At 39.6% G+C, this 23,001-nt stretch overlaps 1 protein-coding gene across 4 annotated transcripts in view; it reads right to left on the bottom strand.

The window, feature by feature from the left end:
- The window catches only part of UBXN7 (UBX domain protein 7), a 61,252-nt gene extending 41,979 nt beyond the window's left edge, over positions 1-19,273 (bottom strand). For 2 of the 4 annotated variants that reach the window (XM_039250841.1, XM_039250842.1), the window contains exon 1: positions 19,167-19,273. In XM_039250841.1, the coding sequence (XP_039106772.1) occupies positions 19,167-19,239 (73 nt within the window). In that variant the 5' untranslated portion in view covers positions 19,240-19,273. Of the gene's footprint in view, positions 1-8,112; positions 8,318-11,580; positions 11,686-19,166 lie in introns of those variants that run through there. The other 2 variants (XM_039250840.1, XM_039250839.1) reach the window with 2 other exon arrangements.
- Positions 19,274-23,001: the final 3,728 nt, after the last annotated feature.

The raw sequence follows: 23,001 nt of genomic DNA, 5'->3' as shown, positions 1-23,001 counted from the left end.
TTCGGTTCATATTGAAAAATTGGCAACAGAACTATCCAATATACTAGAGTCTAAATTGTAGAATTTATTTGCTGGAACATTTCGTGACCATTAAATTAGCATCTCAGGGGATGGTAAGGTGTCTCAGTTGGTTAAGCATCTGACTTTTGATTTCGGCTCAGGTCATGACCTCGAGGTTCAGGAGATCAAGCCCTGGGCCGTGCTCTGGGCTGACAGCATGTTGCCTGCTTAGGATTCTCCCTCTCCATCTCTCTCTGCCTCTCCCGTGTTCTCTCTCTCTCTCATAATAAACAAACATTGAAAAAGAAAAGGCATCTCAGGTTTTCCATCTGGGATGACTTTCCTTCTACCAGAATCATGTCCCTTATAATTTCCTTCTAGGGGGTGTGTATATGTGTGTTGAGTCTGAAAATGTCTTTATTTTGCTGTCATTCCTAAACGACAGTTTTATTTGGATATTCTATTTTCAGGCTGACAGCTTTTTTCTCTCAGTAAAGACAGCATTCCAATGTCCTCCAGCTTCTGTTGTTGCTGCTGGGAAATCAGTTGCTGGACCAGAGAAAACCATTTTTATAGCAATCAGTTGTTCCTCTCTAGTTGGCTTTTAAATTTTTTATCTGTCTTTGGTCTTCTGAAGTTTCATTCTAGTCTGTCATGGCTGCTTTTATTTTTCTCCTTGGGATTCACTGCACTTCTACCATGTAAGGAACGTTATCTTTTATCAATTCTAAAAATTCTCAGCTACTTCTATTTAACAATGATCATACTCTTCCATTCACCCTTATTTCTTTCTGAAACTCCAATCAGATATATACTAGAACTCTTCACTCTATGCTGTGCCAGTCTGTTTTTTTTTTAATCTGTTCACTGGATTTTTAATTTCAGTTAATTTTTTATAATTAGAAGTTCTGTTTTTGTTTCTTTCCTAATACACCTGGCCGTTTCAGAGACCCTTCGTATTCGTATTTCAATCTTTTTACTTCTTCAAACATGTTGATCAAAGTAATTGGAATTACTAAAAAAACAAAATCAAAACAAAACAAAAAAAAACCAAACAACTTTCTGCAGTCTGTAGGGGACATCATCTCGTTCTGGCTAGCTCTTGTTTGTTTCTTGTGGCTCTTGTCTTATGCCATGGTTTTTGTGTATTCTGTGGGGTTTTTTTCCCCTGTGATCTCTTATGCCTTGGATTTTAATTCTGTAGATTTTTAAAGCAGTGGTTGAAGGTAAATTCCTCCTAAGAAGATGTGATTTAGTAGTGGGTTTTTTTGTTGTTTTGTTTTGTTGTCAAGTTAGCCAACATACAGTGTAGTCTTGGCTTCAGTAGATTCCTGTGATTCATCACTTATATACAACACCCAGTGCTCATCCCAACAAGTACCCTCCTCAATGCCTATCACCCATTTTCCCCACCCCCATTAACCCTCAGTTTGTTCTCTGTATGTATGAGTCTCTTAAGGTTTGTCTCCCTCTCTGTATCTAATTTTTCTTTCCCTTCCTCTAAGGTCATCTGTTAAGTTTCTCAAATTCCACATGTGAGTGAAATCATGTATCTTTCTCTGAGTGACTTATTTCACTTAGTATAATACCCTCCAATTTCCATCCCTGTTGCTGCAAATGGCATTCTTCGCTGAGTATTATTACGTCGTGTGTGTGTGTGTGTGTGTATATATATATATATATATATACACCACATTTTCTTTATCCACTCATCAGTTGATGGACATTTGGGCTCTTTCCATAATTTGGCTATTGTTGATAGTGCTGCCAAAAACATTGGGGTGCACTGCCCCTTTGAATCAGCATTCCTGAATCCTTTGGATAAATTCCTACTAGTGCAATAGTGCAATTGCTGGGTTGAAAGGGAATTCTATGATTTGATAGGTTTTTTAAGGCACCTGTAGGCATTACCAAAGACCGCTTTAAATACCTTCTTTTTATTTTTGGTTAATGTTTATTATTTTTGAGAGTGAGAGAGCACGAGTTGGGGGGGGGGTGCAGAGAGAGAGGGAGACACAGAAACAGACGCAGGCTTCAGGTTCTGAGCTGTCAGTGCAGAGCCTGACGCAGGGCTTGAACCCACAAACAGCGAGAACCTGACCTGAACTGAAGTCAGGTGCTTAACTGACTGAGCCACCCAGGTGCCCCTGGATACATTCTTAAGTTGGGTAAGACCACATGGAAAATGTGACCCTATAAAAAGACCCTTGTTATAAATTCTCAGTAACAATGTCTCTTGCCATTCTCCAACTGCCAAGGTTGAAACAAAGTCTCAACTTCATTGAAGGGAAGGGTCTCCTTTCAGACTCCTTTCCTTAGGAAGGTCACAGGCTTCGTTTCCCATTTCCTGCAGCCTAAGAGGCTATCAAAAGAGAAGTTTAAAGCCAGTCAATTTGGACAGATTCCACTAGGGTGAAGGCTTGCTTTAAATCTAGCTAACACCTTCATTCCCAATTTCATTTCACTCTTAGCCTCAGAGGATTCCTTACTCTCTCACCAACCCAATGATGTATTTTGAAAAAAAAAATTTTAAATACTCATTTCATTTAGGATTTTTCTCAGCAAGAGGGTTATTCATAATCTCTCTCTAGTTTACCCCTACTGCCCCGAAAAAGAAGTACTGACTCTACTTCTTATTATCTTTCATTTGTTTTCTCTTCTCCACTATTATCTCTAAGGCTTTAAATCAAGCACATAATACTTCTTACCTGGTTTACTATAATAGACTCCTAATTGATCATCATTCTGTCTTCCTCATTGCTGCTAAGCTTATGCTCCAAAATATAAGTCTAATTCTTATTCTTCCTCTCCTTTTCCCTCCTCCCACCCTCACCACCTCATACACACACCCTGATTTAAAACTCTTTAATGGCTCTCTGACACTACAGTATACAGTATAAATTACAAAGCCCTCATGATCTGGAAAGTCTTTCTGATCAAACCTCAGCTCATCTCTCTGGTGTTGCCTCTCCTCTTCCCTATCCTACACAATTCAGTACAGTCATACAGAATTACATGCTTGAAATGTCCTTACCCTCATTTCTCTTTCATTTAGTTCATCCATGTTCAAGAATCACGCTAAGTGTTAATTTGCCTATTTGTGTGCTAAGCATTCTCTACACTACTTCCCCACTCCCATCTCTATGACACTCTTCTATTGTGTACCTGAATATCCTACTCAGCAGTCAATGTTGGTTTACTTTCTGGCTCCTGAGAAAGTGTAGAGGCTTCTTGAACACAGGGACTGACTTCTCTCTTGGTATCCCCAGCACCTAGCACTGTGTTTGCTTCCATATGATCAATATCTAATAAATTGACTCAGAGCCATCTCACAGTACTTCAGCTCACCAGTTAATACACCAGAGAAAGAAAGGTCAGGCTTCTTTCAGTCAAAACAGTGCTTCCCTACCCTTTGAATTTTATACTGTGTGCATATGTTTATGCTTTAACTTTCATTTATTAAGCAATATGGTTACACTGTGCAAATCACAAACAGCAAATGGGTACATAAGATACATGTTCTTAAGATTAAATTTCCAGTGAGAGCATTACATGCAAAAATTTAAAAAAAATTTTTTTAATGTTTTATCTATTTCTGAGAGAGACACAGCGTGAGCAGGGGAGAGTCAGAGAGAGAGGGAGATACAGAATCCGAAGCAGGCTCCAGGTTCTGAGCTAGCTGTCAGCACAGAGCCCAATGGAGGGCTCGAACCGACGAACCGTGAGATCATGAGCCAAAGTCGGATGCTTAGCCGACTGAGCCACCCAGGCGCCCCTACCTGCAAATTTTAAAACTGGTCAACCTCAAACAATGTAAAGTGAAAATCACATGCTCCAAAAATCTGTCACATGATAGAGTAGATACAACTTTGTCAGACAGCTTACAAAGACATAGATCTAAGATGCCAGTGAAAAACACTGAACAAAATTATTTCATAAAGGGTTCGTGGCTGGCTCAGTAGGTAGAGCATGTGACTCTTGATCTCGGGGTCGTAAGTTCAAGCCCCAGGTTGGGGGTAGAGTTTACTGGGAAAAAAAAAAAAAAAAACCAGTAAGATTTGAAAAAAAAAAAAATTTCACGAAACACAAGTGAAGAAACCGTGAATACATAATATTATGATTTAATGTTAAATCAGTAAAAAGATTACAAAAAAAAATCTCATTTCACTTAGCTCCAGAAATTTACATAGTTATATTAGCAACAAACCTCTCTTGAAATTGGACAAATAGAGAACAGCCTTTCACTTGGGGTTTGCCATATATTTGGGTATATATATATGGTCATTTTAGTTATACAGAAGCAGGGAGGCTTTTTTCTTTAAAAAGGCTTCATATATTATTCAAACTTAAGAAATTTCCAACCCTTCTCTCTCCTTCAACTGCAAACATCCCATCAGTCAACCAAACATCCCTACAGTTTCCATCTAATTGATACCACTCCTGACTATTCTGTTCACTCTATGTCCATTGCTATAATCTTTCACCTCTTATGTGAACTAGTGCATCTCTCTGCTCTTGGTCATTCTCCCTTCGATACATTTCTACACTGCAAAATAATGTAAATTTATTTGTCTTCCTCTATCAACAGTTCTACATTGCTGAATGGAAGTTTTCATCTCTCTCAAACTGCCATTAAGATCTGGCCCTTTTGGAGTGCCTGGGTGCTCAGTCTGTTAAGTATCTGACTCTTGGTTTTGGCTCAGGTCATGATCTCATAGTTCATGACTTTGAGCCCTGTGTCAGGGTCTGCACTGACAATGTGGAGCCTGCTTGGGATTCTCTTCTCCCTGTCTCAATGCCCCTCCCCTCCTGATATTCTCTCTCTCAAAATAAATAAACTTAAAAAAAAAAAAGATTTGACCCTTATTTACTGCTCTCAAATGATACCCCTCTGCTCTCATCTCACCCTATACTATTCTCTCCAGCCACACAGGTATATGCTATCTAGGCAGAGTCCTTGGTGGTACTTTTCTTTGCATAACGTGGATAGTGCTATCATCAAATCAGTCCCTTCATTTTTCTTAACAACACACCAAATAACCACCTTTCTGATAAGCTTTAGACCCAACTCTCCCCTTCTCACCCAGAAGTAGATACAAGAATAAATATACACTTTTCCATTCAGTCTCAATCTCTATCCTTGTCTCTGGTAGCTTTCCTATCTTGCAAACTTTAAAAACTCACTGAACTTACCCAGTTCTCACTTTTCTCATACCAGTTATCTCCCCCTAAATTCCCAATTATCCAGTTCTAGTATGTACAAATTTACTTTCTCACCATTAATAAACACACTTTTAAAAAGTGAAATTGCAAAACACAAACAAATGCAACTTTTTGAGGGGAAGGAAGAATTCAAATATCCCAATAGCCAACCTTACGTTAGCTAATCTCAGGGCAAACCCAGCACAATCTGATGAACAATTTCAAGACTCATATGCTTCCATATTATTTCTTATAAAACATAAGGCTCTGTTTTAGTGTCTTCCTAATATTCTTCTATTATGTCCAGTTATATAGTGTGTTGTATTATGCTTCTTAAATGCTAATCTGTAAGTTCAATGTCTATTGTACTCCGTTTTAATTTACTTACCTACATAGCAATTTCTGAAAGTTAAAAGGTTCCAATAGGTAGACTCTTCTGGCTGCTTATTCTAGCAAAGAGATGCATGAACTGTTACATTATCTACTAACCTTTTCCTTTTCAGAGAACTAAATGGCTGAGTTCATATCATTTTTGGCTCTTGTCTTTCTAGGTGCTCACATCGCACTAAAGTACCATGAAAAGCACAAAGAACTGCTGGTGGGGGAGTGAAACTTCCTCTGCCATAATACCAATCAATGCTAGCTGCTTTCACCCCTTCTGAAATGTGTTCATATGGAAATTCAACTTAAAAATGACCACTGCATACAAATAGTTGTCATCCTCTCCACCACCCTCCAGCTATCAGAACTCTAATGCCAATGACATGGGAACCCTATGGGGAATTTGTGGGCTCTGAAGTAAAATAAAAGATGCTATTAAAACTGGGAACTTGTAAAGCCAATCCTCAAAGAAGCTAGCTTGTCAACAATATGGTCTGTGTATCCTAAAAGTCTTTTCATAACCGCCTAAATTTTATTTTTTACTTTATTATGCTGCCTAACCACCTAAGAGATTAATTTAGGTCAACAAACATGCTTTTGAAAATGATAAACATTTACTGAACAATTAAGAATGTATCAGTTATTTCACAATGTGAATTAATTCAATCATATTGCGTCTCCTTAAAACTCACCAAGAGATGAAGGTTAAGATATGAGATTTAGGAAGCTGGGTCAGGAAAAAAAGAGATATAAGTAGCTTTAGCATCCCAGGTACCTTTTGGAGGAGAGCTAAGAAAGGCCTACCTAAAGTGCTACATAGAGGTGGGAAGTACCTTAAAGCATGAAAAGGATACTGGGTACCTGGGGACAGAGATACCAAACAGTTATGAAAATTTTTCCTCTGGCCAATCCTATACATCATAAGAAGACAACTTTTTTTTTTTTTTTTTTATCTTGAGAGAGAGAGAGAGAACACACATGCACATACATGCATACAGGGAAAGGACAGAAAAAGAGGACAGAGAGAGAGAGAGAGAGAGAGAGAGAGAATCCTAAGCAGGCTCTGTGCTGCCAGCATGGAGCCCGATGTGGGGCTTGATCCCACAAACCACAAGATCATGACCTTAGCCAAAATCAAGAGTTGGACACCCAACCAAGTCGCCCAGGTACCCTGAGAATAACATTTTTCATGTTCCCTTCAGTTCTCAGGCTAGGGAGTATAGTATAGATATTAAGAGCCTAGCTACTATTCAGATAAACCTGAGTTTGACTTCTAGTTCTTTCACTCATTAGTTATGTGACTTTGATCTAGTTACTAATTTCTCTAGCTCTGTTTCCTTGGTTATAAAATGGGGGATATTATCAATTTCATGAAATGCTTGTGTAGATTAAGAAAATTCATGGTAGGGCACCTGGGTGGCTCAGTCAGTTGAACATTTGACTTTAGCTCAGGTCATGATCTCATGGTTCATGAGTTTGAGCCCCATGTGGACTTGCTGCTGTCAGCCCGTCAGCGCAGAGCCTGCTTCAGATCCTCTGTCCTCCTCTTTCTCTGTCCCTCCTCTGCTTATGCTCTCTTTCTCTCTCAAAAAATAAATAAAAACATTAAAAAAAAAAAAAAAAGAAAGAAAATTCACATTAAAGAACTTAGCACAGCTCCTTACTGGCAAACAGGCAGGCAGAGTAAGACATTTCACAGCTTTCTTTCCCTCACTCATTTGATGTATGAACATGTACTTCACTCATGTCAAACACTCATTTTTTTAAAGCAGGAGTAAAGTAAGAACTATCACTCTAGAAAAAAGTGAATGTTATAAAAAATGAAACAATACTAAAAGAGATCTGCTTTAAAGAAATTTATAACTAATGAGCAGTATTCCAGTATGACTGAGAAGCATCAGGAGCTGATGCAGAGGTACTAAAAAACTTAATAAAAGTATAGGTAAGTATTCCAAAATCTCCCAGGTCCATAGGTTTATTAAACTTTATTAAAAGGGATTCTAAAGGGAATTCTTTAAAGTCATTCTTAAAAGGAATGACTTTAAGACACAAAAATGAACCCCCAATAAAGGAAATATAACTGTGATATTTTGGGGGCAGATGGTTCCAACATTGGAGGTCTAGACTTGCCATCCTACTTATAATCCTTACTTAATCATTTGATGTTAGAATCTAAGCTACAGATAGCATATCCCAGAGATGGCCCTATCATATCTCTGTTAACAATCTGACAGGATAACCTGCATCACTGGAGCTTGTCAAGATAGTGACCTGTAAGAGTGTTTAAAAAAAAAAAAAGAGGGGCCTCTATCTATGAATATTTATTTTTTTAAAGTAAATACATGCTAAATCCTTGCAAGACTGAAGAAGGCATATAAGAGAAGGACCAATGAAACAAAGTACACCATTCACTTTCTTAAATAAAGCCAAATTATCTGAGTCATCTAGCTTGTATAATCATTCTTAGTGTATCACTTGTATCATTTAGTGTATCATTTTAGAAACAGAAGACAACAGAGAGATAATTACAGGTTCCAGTAGTTCTTTTTGTTGGGAAGTAGTAGAGGCATTTAGTAATGTGAGAGACCATTTTTGGTGTTTCAGGACTGGGGGCTGGGTGAGCACTACTGGCATTTAGTGGAGAGAAGCCAGGGATGTTATAGCACATTGAAAAATGCCTCCTCTTCCCCAAAGACTGCTCACATCTTCATTTCAGACTTAACCACCTCCAGAACTGTAAGAGAATAAATGTGTGTTAAGCCATGCAGTTTGTGGTAATTTGTTATAGCAGTCATTGGAAACAAATACAAGCGCTAAATCTTCTGCCACAGATGGAACAATCCTATACAATAAAAAACTGCCCCAGCCAAAATGCCAGTAACACTCCCACTGAATTAAACAGAAGAATATGAAGAAGTAAAAGTTAACTGAGAAGGCAGAGGAAAAGTATGGAGGACTAAATGATACATAGGGGAAAAGAACAGTGATCAACAAGTTTAACAAGTTGCCAGTTTTACCAGAGATAATAACTATTTTTGATGTGTCAGCTATAAAAAATTTGAACCTTATTACATTCAGAATAAAAGCATACCTTTTTTAAAGGGAGAGGAAACTAATAACACACATTTGCAGATTAATTTTTCATAAGTTTATTTATTTTGAGACAGAGAGAGAGAGAGAGAGAGAGAGAGAGAGAGAGAATCCCAAGCAGACTGCCTGCTGTCAGCACAGAGCCCAACACCCAGCTCAACCTCACAAACCACGAGATCATGACCTGAGCTGAAATCAAAAGTCAGACATTTAACTGACTGAGCCACCCAGGCACCCCACAAGTCTGCAGATTTAAATGATCTGAATACTTGTTTAAATAGGCTTATTTTGAAGTCTCAGTATTATAGGTAGCAACAGGATAGCTTAATCTATCATACACAACATTAATCACAAAAAACATTTATGTCTCACAGTTCTGGAGGCTGGGAAGTCCAAGATGAAGGCCCAGAAGATTTGGTGTGTGGTACAGGCCCGCTTCCTGGTTCAAAGACAGCTATCTTAAGGTGCCCGACTGGCTCAGTTAGTAGAGCATGTGACTCTTGATCTTAGGGTTGTGAGTTTGAGCTCCATAATGGGTGTTAAGATAACTTAAAAAAATTTTTTTAAGAATGGAGGCAACTGAGTGGCTTAGGTAGTTAAGCGTCTGACTCTTCATTTTGCCTTGGCTCATGATCTCAGTTTGTGGAATTGAGCCCTGTATCAGGCTCTGCACTGATGGCACACAGCCTGGTTGGGCTTCTCTCTCTCCCTCTCTCTGCCCACCTTGCACACTGGCACTCTCGCTCTCTCAAAATAAATATTTAAAATAAATTTTTAGAAAATATATACATAAAATCAAAAAACAAAAACTGCTGTCTCCTTACTGTGTTCTCACAGTAGGGGCAAGAAGGCTTCCTAGGGTCTCTCTCTCTCTCTCTCTCTTTTAATGTTTATTTTGAGAAAGAGAGACAGATCACAAGGGGGGAGGAACAGAGGGAGAGGGAGACACAGAATCTGAAGCAGGCTCCAGGCTTTGAGCTGTCAGCACAGAGCCCAACACAGAAGTTCAAACCCATGATATGTGAGATGATTACTTGTGCCAAAGTCAGACGTTTCACCAACTGAGCCACCCGGGCGCCCCTCCTGGGGTCTCTTTTTTTAAGGATACTAGTCCTACTCATGACAGCTCCGTCCTCAGGACCTAATCACTTTCCAAAGGCCCCCACATCCTGATACTATCACACTGAGGGTTTAGGATATCAATATATGAAATGTTGGGATGCAGGGGAACACAAAAATTCAATCTATAATCTATGGCAAGAGCCTCACTTTACTCTTTCTCACTCTTTTTAATTTACCCCTACCTTTTCTTCCTGCCATCTGTTTTACGCTTGCTAATGGCACCAAAGTATATTATTTAACCCAGTCTGTGATACACAATTTACCAGTGCCCATTTCTTTGCTGCAGCCTCTTAGTTCACATTCTCTCCATTAATGATGTGGTGTGGGAAACAGCCCAAAACCTGTAATGCAGTCCATATCTCCATTAGAGCTGAAAGAGTCAAGAGATTCTCCGAACTATAGTGGTCCCTTACGCCTATACTCAACATTACTTTCCAGTGCCAAAAAAATGAGTCCCTCCACTATTATCAAGGAATCAAAGCATAACAGTTACAGAGACAGACTGATAAAAAGAAAGAAAAGAATCCCTCTATAGAGCCCTTTTTATCCCAGAAGGACAGAGAACAGAAATGACAGAGACACAAAGAGACTCCTTTCAGGGTCTACATTTCCCCAAGAAATGACAACAAAATAAGTTAGACTGTCCACTTATTCCATTAGCAGGAATAAGTGATAGTTGAAAAAAATAAGGTGTAACTTGGCCTCATCAGTATCCCATCCTGAAGTTTTTAAACATTCTGGAATAGAAAACAAACAAACAAAAAATGTTATACCCAAAAACCGTAATGAAATGATTAAGTTAGGGGACAAATAAACAAAGATAAGTTTTGTTGGACCAACAAAAAGGAAACTAAAGTGAGGTGAGTAGTAGTGATATGATGAAAAATTCATGGGCCTAGGAGTAAAGACACCAGATTTCCCTTTTCCACCATTATCTAAGACCAGTGCTACTCAAAGTTTGGTCCTCAGACCAGCTATCTCTAGTCCATGACAAGATTAAAACAGAAATTCCAGTGCAAGCATTTAGAAACTTTTATGACAATTTGATAGAGCAATTTTATGTCTGTGGAATTAAAAGTTCAGGCTTGAGGGGCGCCTGGGTGGCTCAGTCAGTTGAGCGTCTGACTTCGACTCAGGTCATGGTCTCACGGTTCATGGGTTCGAGCCCCATGTCGGGCTCTGTGCTGACTGCCAGCTCAGAGCCTGGAGCCTGTTTCGGATTCTGTGTCTCCCTCTCTCTCTGACCCTCCCCTGCTCGCAGTCTCTCTCTCTCTCTCTCTGAGAAATAAATAAAACATTAAAAAAAAAAAACTTAAAAAAAAAGTTCAGGCTTGAAAGGTTTATGGATGGCAAATTATTATATGAAAAAAATGCCCAGTATCATTGTCACTAGGGAAATTAAAATTAAAACCACAATACTATATACCATTATACACCTATTAAAATGACTAAAAAAAATTAAAAATACCAAATGGGTAGCTGAACTCTCATACATTACTAATGGGAATGCAAAACTGTAATCATGACCTTAGAAAACAGTTTGGCAATTTCTTAAAGTTATACACCTATCACATAATCCAATAATCCCACTCTAGGTATTTATCCAAGAGAAACAAAAACTTACATTCACACATTGTACACTAATGTTTTTAGTGGCTTTATTTATAATCTCCCAAACTGGAAACGACACAATTACCCATTTACTTAATGTACAGATAAACAAATTGTAGTATATCCATTCAATGGTATACTATTCACCAATAAAAAGGCAGGAACTATTCATACCATAATATGAATGAATTTTTCAAATGCAGTATGCTGAGGGAAAAGAAGCCAGACTCAAAAGGCTACATATACATACTGTGATTCCATTTATGTGACATTCTAGAAAAGAAAAACAATAGACAAAAAGATTAGGCTACAGGTGGGGGGAGGGGTTGACTACACAGGAGCAAAATAAATTTTCTGAGGATGACAGAATAGTTTTGCATCTTCACTGTGGTTACAGAATTGTACATACTTATCAAAACTTATAATTATACACTAAAAAAGGCAGACTGTACTGCATGAAATTGCACCTAAATTTTAAAAAGAATCTGAGCTTATATTTTGTATGTGTTTTTATTTTTATTTCATTTTTGAAGCAATTTTTATTGTGTTTTGTAGAAGTACTGGTCCACAAAGACTGGAAATTTTTTTTTAAAAAAAGGTCCTTTCCTCCAAATAAGTTTGAGGAGCCCTGACCTAGACATATATAACCCAAGTCACTTTACTTTTATTTGATTAACTCAGAAATGGGTCAACATGGCTTTTAATGTATCTTCCAGCCCCAATCAAAACAACAACAACACAACAATAGAACTATGAATGTTAAATGATTCCTGGTTTCCTCAAATGCCTACATAATATGAGTTACTGCTATACTCCTAATGTTGGAAGTACCATCACATTCTCCTAGTTTTCCTTCCATACCTTTGGTTGCTTTGGAGTCTTCTCTGTACTTTTTTCTTTGCAGTGTGTCAGATGTTAGTGCTCCTTCAACTTTATGTCCTTGAGCCTATTGTTTTTTCACAGTATACTCTCCCCTGCAAGAAGCTCTCTACTTTTGGGGCACCTGGGTGGCTCAGTCAGTTAAGCGTCCGGCTTCGGCTCAGGTCATGATCTCGCAGTTCGTGGGTTCGAGCCCCATGTCGGGCTCTGTGCTGACAGCTAGCTCAGAGCCTGGAGCCTGTTTCAGATTCTGTGTCTCCCTCTCTGACCCTCCCCTGCTACGCTGTTTCTCTCTCTCTCTCCCTCTCTCTCTCAGAAATAAATAAAACATTAAAAAAATTAAAAAAAAAAAAAAAGAAGCTCTCTACTCTTACAGCTTCAACTGCCATCTACTATGACTCCTCAGATGTCACTCCTCTTTCTAGACCAATACTCACTTGCTTATTGAACAGCTCTTAGAAGTCTATCTAAAACTGAACTAATCATCTTCTCCCCAAATCTCTCCTACTATCCCATAACCTTCACAAATAGCACCTTTATATAGCTAGATGTCTGAAGCAGAATCCTAAGCTTCATTCTGATTCCTGTGACTTTTTACCTTTCTTCCCTTATCTTCCACTTCTGTGCCACAACATTATTTCAAGACACCAGTGTCTTTCTTAGATTAATGCAACAGTCTTCTACTGATCTCTATGCCTACTCCTTCTCCACTACAGGCAAGTAGCTCTTTCTAGAAACCTAATCTGGTTTTTAGAAAACTCCTCTTAAATTATCATGGACTCCCCACTACAGTTGGAATACAGCCAAAATTTTTTTTTAATTTTTTAATGTTTATTTAGTTTTTTGAGAGAGAGTGTGAGCGGGGGAGGGTCAGAGAGAGAGGGAGACACAGAATCCAAAGCAGGCTCCAGGCTCTCAGCTAGCTGTCAGCACAGAGCCCAATGCGGGGCTCGAACCCATGTACTGTGAGATCATGACCTGAGCTGAAGTCGGCCGCTTAACCGACTGATCCACCCAGGCACCCCCAGCCAAGATTTCTTAATATGGGTTATAGGCCTTTCCTAATCTGGCACCCACCCTCTTATCTCTTCAGCTCAATTTACTGCATCTCCCACTAGCTATATGCCCTATTCATTTAGAATTATCATCAATTCCCTCAACCTACTGTCTCTCCTTTCTTGTCTCTGTATGTGTATATATCTGTCCCTCCCTCCTTCAGGCCTTTGCACATTTTCCTCCTGCCAGAAACATCTCTCATCTAGGTTTAGCTAAAAAATTATTTCTTCCGGGAAGCCTTTCTTTACCTCCATCTTCTGTGCTCCCATAATAGCTCCCTACGGTTCTCCCACTGTACTATAACACCTATTTGTGTCTATATTCTCATTAACTTTTATGCTTTTTGAGCACAGACACCTTGTCTTGCTCACAGTAGCATCCCCTGGATCTGAACCATGCCTGGCACACAGCAATCTATCAATATTAAATTTATTAGTAAGATTCCATTCACAACTCAAAATTTATTACCTCTCTAAATTCTGCTCAAACATAACCACCTTCTCAAATAGTTCTTAAATTTTCAAGAGTTGCCTCTTGATATCTAGAACACTTAAAACCATTTTTCCTGACAGAGAAAATGTCTGGAAAATTTTATACTAACCATTTTATACTAATCAAAGAGAAATAAATAGTACAAAAGAGTATGTCCAGAAAGTAGCCACAAAGCCAAATATTACACACATCAGTTTCTAATTCCTATAACTAATATGCATTCATTCAACAATTTTAGAGAGATTAAACTAAGGTCTCTTCTATAACAGAGAGTCTACAGTTTCATTAAATGGGGCACAAGGGTGGCTCAGCTGGTTGAGCATCCAACTCTTGATTTCAGCTCGGGTCATGATCTCAGAGTTGTGGGACAGAGCGCTATCAACCCCCCTCTTCCCAAAGCACCCCCTCCCCCTTACCCCTGTCAGGCTTTGTGCTGAGCATGGAACCTGCTTAAGATTCTCTCTCTCTCTCTCTCTCTCTCTCTCCCCTTCTCCCTCCACATGCACTCTCTCTCTCTAAAATAAAAAAAATAAAAGTCTATAAATTTCATTAAGTATGTGAATGCCTACTATGCACAAAACTTTATGGAATTCTTAACAACAGGCTCCACTTTCTATTCCCTCACAATTTGTCCTTACCTTCTTTTGCCTGCTTATTTTTTCGCCAATTCTATAGCATCTACATATCTTTCATCTAAAGAAAGTATTCTGATTACATCTGTGCATTTTGTCTATTTGTACCTGAATGTTAGCCCAAGTTGGTGTTAATGGGATACTGCCATGGTTCAAAACAGTTTTTAAATATTTATTTAAATTTTAGTTCTTTTTAAAACGAAGTTTTTATTTATTCATTTAAGTAATCTCTACACCCAACATAGGGCTTGAACTCATGATACTAAGATCAAGAGTCACGTACTCTTCTGACTAGGCCAGCCAGGCACCCAAATTCAAAACATTTTTAGAAGTTGTTCTTTTGGAGGGCATGTGGGGTGGGGGGCATGTTGGGTATAGAAATTACTTAATTTCTTTTATTGTTCTTTTAGAATTACCTTCAGATCTAGCAGCACATTCTTTCATGTTTTAAGAACTTATATGACTTTTGAAAGCAGTCAGCAGCCATTCAAACCCAAGTATGATGAATATCAAAAGAGATCAAACTAAGTAGTACTGCAAAATGTAGTGGACTATAAAGTAACAGAACTGGTTTTCTATGCAGCTTCAAATGATTCCAACATTATCAATGGTAAAGGCATATAGTTTCCCAATGTGATTATTTTCAAAGACTATCACTTCCCTCGGCTACTCGGTTATCAGAGTTTGATCACAGAAAATATGTTTATGATGTAATGTTAACTGAAAATCTTAGAATTCTAAATTATGTATACTATGGTCCACAATATAAAATTAAGAAAAAGTAAAAATAAAAGTATACAAACAAGATTTGGAATATAATATGTAAAATAAATAATATTGCTGCTCTGAGAGATTAGCTTTAACTTCTTTCAAAATCATTTCGGGACGCCCGGGTGGCTCAGTCCGTTGGGCGTCTGACTTCGGCTCAGGTCATGATCTCCTGGTTCGTGCGTTCAAGCCCCGCATCGGGCTTTATGCTGAACATTTGCTCAGAGCCTGGAGCCTGCTTCAGATTCTGTGTCTCCTTCTCTCTCTGCCCCTCCTCCGCTTGCACTGTCTCACTCTGTCTCTCAAAAATAAATGTAAAAAACAAAACAAAAACAATCATTTCATGGGGGCACCTGGGTGACTCAGCTGGTTAAGCATCTTGACTTCAGATCAGGTCATGATCTTGCAGTCCATGAGTTCGAGACCTGCATCAGGCTCTGTGCGGACAGCTCAGAGCCTAGAGCCTACTTCAGATTCTGTGTCCCCACTCTCTCTCTGCCGCTCCTCTACTTGTGCTCTGTCTCACTCTCTCTCTCAAAAATAAATAAATGTTTAAAAATAATTCATTTCGTGTTGTGATTTTTTGTGTGTGTTTTTGAATTTTTTTATTGTGTTTTTGAGAGAGAGAAAGAGACAGACAGACAGAGCACTAGCAGGGGAGGGGCAGAAAAAGAGGAAGACACAGAATCCAAAGCAGGATCCAGGCCCCACACTGTCAGCACAGAGTCCAACATGGGGCTCGACCTGAGCTGAAATCGGACATTTACCTGACTAAGCCACTCAGGTACCCTGTGTATGTGATTTTTTAAAATAATTAAAAAAAAAAAAATCAGAGTCAGAGTGCTTGGCAGGCTCAGTTGGTAAAGCATTTGACCCTTAATCTCAAGGTCATGAACTCAAGCCCCACGTTGGTCATGGAACCTATTTAAAAATAAATAGGGGCGTCTGGGTGGCTCAGTCGGTTAAGCATCGGACTTCGGCTCAGGTCATGAACTCATGGTTCATGGGTTCGAGCCCCACGTTAGGCTCTGTGCTGGCAGCTAGCTCAGAGCCTGGAGCCTGCTTCGGATTCTGTGTCTCCCTCTCTGACCCTCCCCTACTCACGCTGTCTCTCTCTCTCTCTCTCTCAGAAGTAAATAAAACATTTAAAAAAAGTTTTAATAAAAAAATAAAAACCAGAGTCATTACACCCGATGCTATTATATCTCAACTATACTCGAGAAAAAAAAAAAATCAGTCATTACTTCATACTCATAAACATTTGTTCTTCTTAGTAAGAAATAAGACTTAAAATTCTTTCAGTTCTGTCCTATTTCTTTTTTTTTATTTTTTAATGTTTATTTTATTTTTGAGAATGAGAGAGCGAGCACAGTAAGGGAGGGGCAGAGAGAGAAGAGTAGAGAGGATCCGAAGCAGGCTCCATGCTGACAGCAGAGGAGCCCAATGCAGGGCCTCGAACTCTGAACCACAAGATCATGACCCGAACCAAAGTCAGGTGTTCAACCAACTGAGCCACCCAGGAGCCCCTTCTGTTCTATTTCTAAATGCCACAGAAAAGGTAAGGCTCACATTTTTGAAAATGCATTATTTTAACCAGAATGTTGAGCTTCCAGGTAAGTAATATATTTCTGAAATCAGAGCATAAGATCTTAAGGTCAGTTTAATTCATTCAGCAATGAATAAATATCAAATACCCTCTTATCATAAATACTACAATTTAAAATATATATGAACAGAACCTGAAACTGTCTTTTTAAAATATATCAAAAAGAGGGCACATGGCTGGTTCAGTCGGTAGAGCATGCAATGCTTGATCTCAGATTATGGGTAGAGCTCACTAAAAAATAATAATAAAATAAAATAAAACAAAACAAAATAAAATAAAATAAAAATGTGAAAAAGACTAAAGGGGTCAATCATGTGTTTCTAAGTTAATCACTCTTATTAAAAAAAATCCCTAAAATTATTAATAGAAATTCATAATACATCAAGAACAATCTAAGGTATTTTCTCTTTTGCAGATTTCCAGATACCATTGTTTACTAAGAATCTCCACAACATAATTCAGGAATAGAAAGGCCTGTGACCAAGAAATAAGCCATGTAGGCTAGCAAACAGACAAACAGATTTAAAGTAAGTGAGCCATTTTATCTCACCACACTTTGGGTTCTGTCCATATCTAACAAAAAAGTTCCATTAGAAGAAATAGTGTGAGGTTCTGAGTTCCCCAGTGGGTGGTTGTTGGTATAAAAACAGTGAGTTCCTGAAGTGGTGATAATTAGCATAAAAAACCTGACATTTAATAGGTGGGATCTTAAATCAACTCTATAAAAATCTAAAGATTAATAATAATCACCTCCATATCTGACTCACTATGAAGATTTTTCTATGAAAACATAATGCTGCAACATTAACTTATATACACAATAATTTTCTAATTTTCCCAATAACTGTGATATGCTTAGACATTGCGAAATGTATTACATCTTTAACAGTCCAATCACAAAAGTTTTAAAACATTAAGAAAAGATGATCATTCCATTCCTCATCCCAATTTTATTACAAATCTTACTTTGCCAATTTTGATGTAACGTTTCATGCCCACCAGCTAGATAATGCATGAAGCGTCTAGTTGTCATTGCAGAGCAAAAGATAAAACTAGCTTTAAACTGTAAAACGGCAACTTGCATACAACCTGTCTGGTTAGAACAATATAATATTGTACTTAACCAGATCTTATACGTCAAACTCTAGGTACATTAACAGTAGAAACATTCTCTGCACCCAACAAATAACCAGATAAAGTATAGACCTGCTCAGGGAGGGAACTAACATTCTAACCCTCTTCCAAAATGACAAACTAGAACGGCAAAATTACACTCAGGCACATGGAGTACTCTTCTCTCAAATCACTCCACAGAGAACTTCATCATTTGCTCCGCCCTCTAATAACTCATGCAAAAAAAGTTCAGCACCATCAGAGAGAAACAAGGCATAGAGAATTCACAGAATGGCTTAGGGCCTTTTCTCCAGGCGGTAAGAGGATCTGCGTGTGCCCTTCGCAGGGGTCCAAAGGAAAAGAATAACCGAGGGTTTGGGGGATACTGACACCCAGAAACTGACTTTCTCTCAAATAAGTTTCTGCCGCCATCCCTATTTTATCGGCAGGAGGATCCGGCGCCATCGTCCCAGTCTTTATGATTTTATTATGGGGAGGTGGGAAACGCCACCCAGGATTCCTCCATGCCTTCCCTCTTAAGGTTGGGGGGACTCCCCCTCATTCTTTTCTTAAAACCCCTGTCTTGAAGGTACTTCTCAGCACCCCTCTTTCTAGCGGCCTATCCCCCAGGATCCGTAAAGGCGCTCCCGAACCCACCAGCCTCGCCGTTAAGGCGGGAGGGCCCGAGCACGCCAGGGCCACGGCGATGGCTCTGAGGGGCCCAGAAAGGGGAAGGGCAGGCCAGGGACTAAGGGAGAATGACCTGACCAAAGAAGAATGGAAAAAGGAGGTGAGAAGATGCACTGCACCCCAGGGCTGCACAGAGAAGAGAAGATGATGAAGAAGGAGGAGGGCGGTGGCCCGGGTGCGGCCCCCCACCTCTCCCGCCCCCAGGTCCCCGGACCGGCGGGGGCGGATGGGATCTGCCCATTCCCCGGGTCTTAGCTGACAAGAGGGGTACCAGGGCGGGTGGGGGTGTCTCCCTCCACACTGCAAGGAGACGGAGAACGAGGCATGGGGTACGCGGGGGGGGGGGGCTGTCTCCCGCCTGAACCCGGAGACCCGACGCCGTCGTCGCTTCTTCCTCAGAAGGGAGGACGGGAGCTATGGGTAAAGCCCGAGGGAGAAATGCATGAAGGTAAGGGGAAGCCCAGGGCGGAACGGGCGTCCGCTCCAGACCCCACTCTCCACCTTCCGGTAACCGCGTCTCTTACCGGTGATGGCGGTGAACTGCTGAATTAACCCCTTCAGCGCCGAGGACGCCGCGGAGCCCCCGTGGGCAGCCATCTTACCGCCGCCGCCGCTGCCGCCGAACAACAACACAGACACACACGGACCGCCCTCCCCCACCTCGCCGCGCGGTTTGCGCAGGCTCATTGACCGCCCCCAAACTCCGCCCCTCCCGCCCCGCCCCCCTGAGGGGGTCAGCGCAGGCGCATTTCCAGGCCGGTCCGGGAGCGCTCTCTGCTCTCCCGGTTGGCTGCCCGGTTGCTGCCTGCCGGCTGCATCCTTCCTTGCAACCTCTGGTGCTTTCCTTTCCAAGCTCTAAGGCCGGTGTCACATATGCTATATATGTTTCTGGTTTCAGAAATAAACTTCGGGCTCGGCAGGTAGTAGGCTCTTCCCTTTTCAGTTTCACGAGGTTTATTGACAGACCCAACGGCCGTTGACAGTTTTTCCTTTTTTTGCAGCTCTACAGCCCACTGCTAGGTTTCTTGTAGCTCCTATCAAAATACAAATCCTACCTCATCGCCCTGAAGCGACTTTCTCGCACCTACTCTCCAACCTTTAAACTGTTTAGCTAAACTGGTGCTACGATCCATCCAACAGACGTAAAATCCCAGAACCCTTCGTGCCAATAAAGCACTGAACATATAGATTTAAATAAATGATTGTCCAGTCCACTTTCCTTCAATAAATTCGCCAACCTATGTCTCCCCTCAAGATCTCACTGTTTCCTGGCCTATAAAACGAGGAGGTGTCATTTGTGTAAAAAGAAAACGTATGCATATATATACACTATATGTACAGAAAAGGCACTGGAAAGGGCGCTGTAAAGTTGTACACAAAACGTTACTGGTTACCCCTGGAGAAGGGAGCAATATAGAGGGGATGGCAATAGGAGACTTTGAGGGCTTTTTATCCTTTGTTTTCAAACAAAGATAACAGTATATTACTTATATTTTTCAAATAATTATATGGGTGCACGCAGCTCTGATTATCCCACCCTTTATTTATGAGAATAAAATTAAGGAGACTTATTTTTAGGTTCTAACCTCCCACCCACATCGACATAGGAAAATAAAATAAAATAAAATTTTTAATGTTTATTTTTGAGAGGGAGACAGAGAGGGGAGGGACAGAGAGAGAGACACACAGAATCCAAAGCAGGTTCCAGACTCTGAGCTGCTAGCACAGAGCCTGATGTGGGGCTTGAATACACTAACCCTGTGAGATCATGACCTGAGCTGAACTCGTATGTTTAACCAACTGAGCCACCCAGGTGCCCCCAAATAAATAAACATTTAAAAAAGAAATAAGTCAAATTAAGATAACTATCAGGTTATAGCTTCAGGAAGATATGACTGATATGACTAAAGATATGACTGATGTGATATCAAAAAACAGACTCCTGAAGTGCCTGGGTGGCTCAGCCAGTTAACCACCTGACTCCTGATTTTGTCTCAGGACATTATCTCCTGGTTCATGAGATCGAGCCCCGAGTCAGAGTCTGTGCTGATAGTGGAGAGGCACAATAAGATCTGTAGATTTATTTCCAAGGTCTTAGAATTCAGATATAGTGATGTGATTTTTAGGTTAATCTGGTGAAAAAGGGTAAAGATTATGCTTTCCACAACTCTAGAAAATTTTGTAGAGATTAAAAAATAAAAGAAAATGAGGCAGGAGATTAATAATACAACTTTGAAAAGCCTGTTTCAGGGAACCTGGGTGGCTCAGTTAGTTAAATGGTTAAGCATCTAAATCTTGATTTTGGCTCAGGTAATGACCTCACCGTTATTGTGTAATTGAGCCCCAGGTCGGGCTCTGCACTGAGCTTGGAGTCTGCTTGGGATTCTCTCTCTCCCTCTCACTCTGTCCCTCCTTCACTCGGGCTCTCTCAAAATAAATAAACTATATTTAAAAAGATACTTTGAATTATTAACAAATATGAAAGATCTTTAGAATCATAAGAAAATATATTTAACTACATTCCTCAAATCATGGAAAATATGTTTTAAAAAATGGGCTATCCTCAGAGAAGAAACTGCAAAAATACTATTTATTAAATAACGAAAAATTAAAATTTTAGATGACAAAGAGTAAATATCACTAAGCTAAACATCAGTTTATTTTAATTATTTCACCAAATTACACTAGGATTTGTTTTTAATTTTAGGTCTGGTTTTAAGACTTCCTGTCTCAAAACAATTTGTAACATGTTACTGTAATTTATTGAAATGACAGAGTAAATGAACTAGAAGGTACAGTCAAAATAATCTGATTCAACACTTGGCTTTTATCATAACCCTCCTGAGATTCAGAGTTTGAGTTGTTCAAGGTTATAAAATGGTAGGGTGGAGCCTAGAATCCAAATCTCTTGAATCCTAGACAAATGTGCTATACTTTGATTTTAAATGGCAATATTTCTTTTGTTTAAAAAAACAGATAATTACAGGAGTCTGGATGGCCCAGTCAGTTAAGCATCTGACTTTGGCTCAGGTTATGACCTCATGGTTCATGGGTTAGAGCCCTGCATTTGGCTCTGTGCTGAGAGCTCAGAGCCTGGAGCCTACTTTGGATTCTGTGTCTCCCTCGCTTTCTGCCCCTCCCCCACTTTCTGTCCCTCCCCCGCTCTTACTCTGTCTGTCTCTCTCAAAAATAAACATTACAAAAAAATATATTTTTAAACCAGATAATTATATTAGATAGCTTCTAAAAATCCAACTGTTGACACAAGGCATACCTAAAACATAAGGATAAATGTTGAAGGGAAAAGTAAAAAAGACAATCAGAAGCAGTATCAAGGAAATGAAAGCTGGAGTAGATTTCAAAGCAAAATGTATCATTAGAGATAAAGAGGACCAGTACATAATGACAAAAAAAAAAAGCAAAAAAAAATCACAACCAGAGAGATAAAATAATTCTAAATCTGTATGCACCCAATAACATGATCTCAAGGGCATATAAAAAAAGTTAATGTTTAAAGAAGAAATTTGGCAAATATGCAATTATACAACCCCTTTCTCTCAGGCAAGCGTAGTAAAGCTATAGAAAATACTATTCTATTCAAATATATGTTGCACAAAATAAAAATTGACAACATGTAAGTCTCAACAAATGTCAAAGAACCATCATAATATAGAACATGTCCTCTAAATACATACCAATTAAAAATAATAAATAAATAAATAAATACATATCAGTTAAACTAGAAATTAGTTTTAAAAGGGGCACCTGGCTTGCTCAGTCAGTAGAGCATGTGGCTCCTGATCTCAGGGTTGCCCGCATTGGGTGTAGAGATCGCTTAAATGAATAAACTTAAAAAAAAAGTAGTTTTAAAAGCATAACTTAGGGGCACCTGGGTGGCTCAGTCGATTAAGCGTCAGACTTCAGCTCAGGTCATGATCTCACAGTTTGTGGGTTCGAGCCCCGCATCGGGCTCTGTGATGACAGCTAGCTCAGAGCCTGGAGCCTGCTTCGGATTCTGTGTCTCCCTCTCTCTCTGACCCTCCCCTGCTCATGCTGTCTCTATCTCTCTCTCAAAAATAAATAAAAATATTTTTAAAAAAAGAATAACTTAAACTCATATACTTAGAAAGTTTAAAAGCAAACTTATAAATAACTCGTGAACCAAAGACGAAATAAAAATGGTGTACCATCCAGGGTACCAACAGATAACAGATGTCGTTCAAATGATTTATAAAGGAACAAATGTTAAAGGTGTGGGTGGGATATGCAGGAATCAAGGCACAGTGGAGGATCTGCAACTTGCAACAGCAGACTAGTCACAACCTCTGGGTCCAATGGGATGAGAGAAGACTTCCTAGA

Source organism: Hyaena hyaena, unplaced genomic scaffold (assembly GCF_003009895.1).
Source record: "Hyaena hyaena isolate Hyena2069 unplaced genomic scaffold, ASM300989v1 scaffold_382, whole genome shotgun sequence".
Lineage (NCBI taxonomy): Eukaryota > Metazoa > Chordata > Mammalia > Carnivora > Hyaenidae > Hyaena > Hyaena hyaena.
The sequence above is the reverse complement of the archived record's forward strand: the minus strand, read 5'-3'. Positions and strand labels throughout refer to the sequence as shown.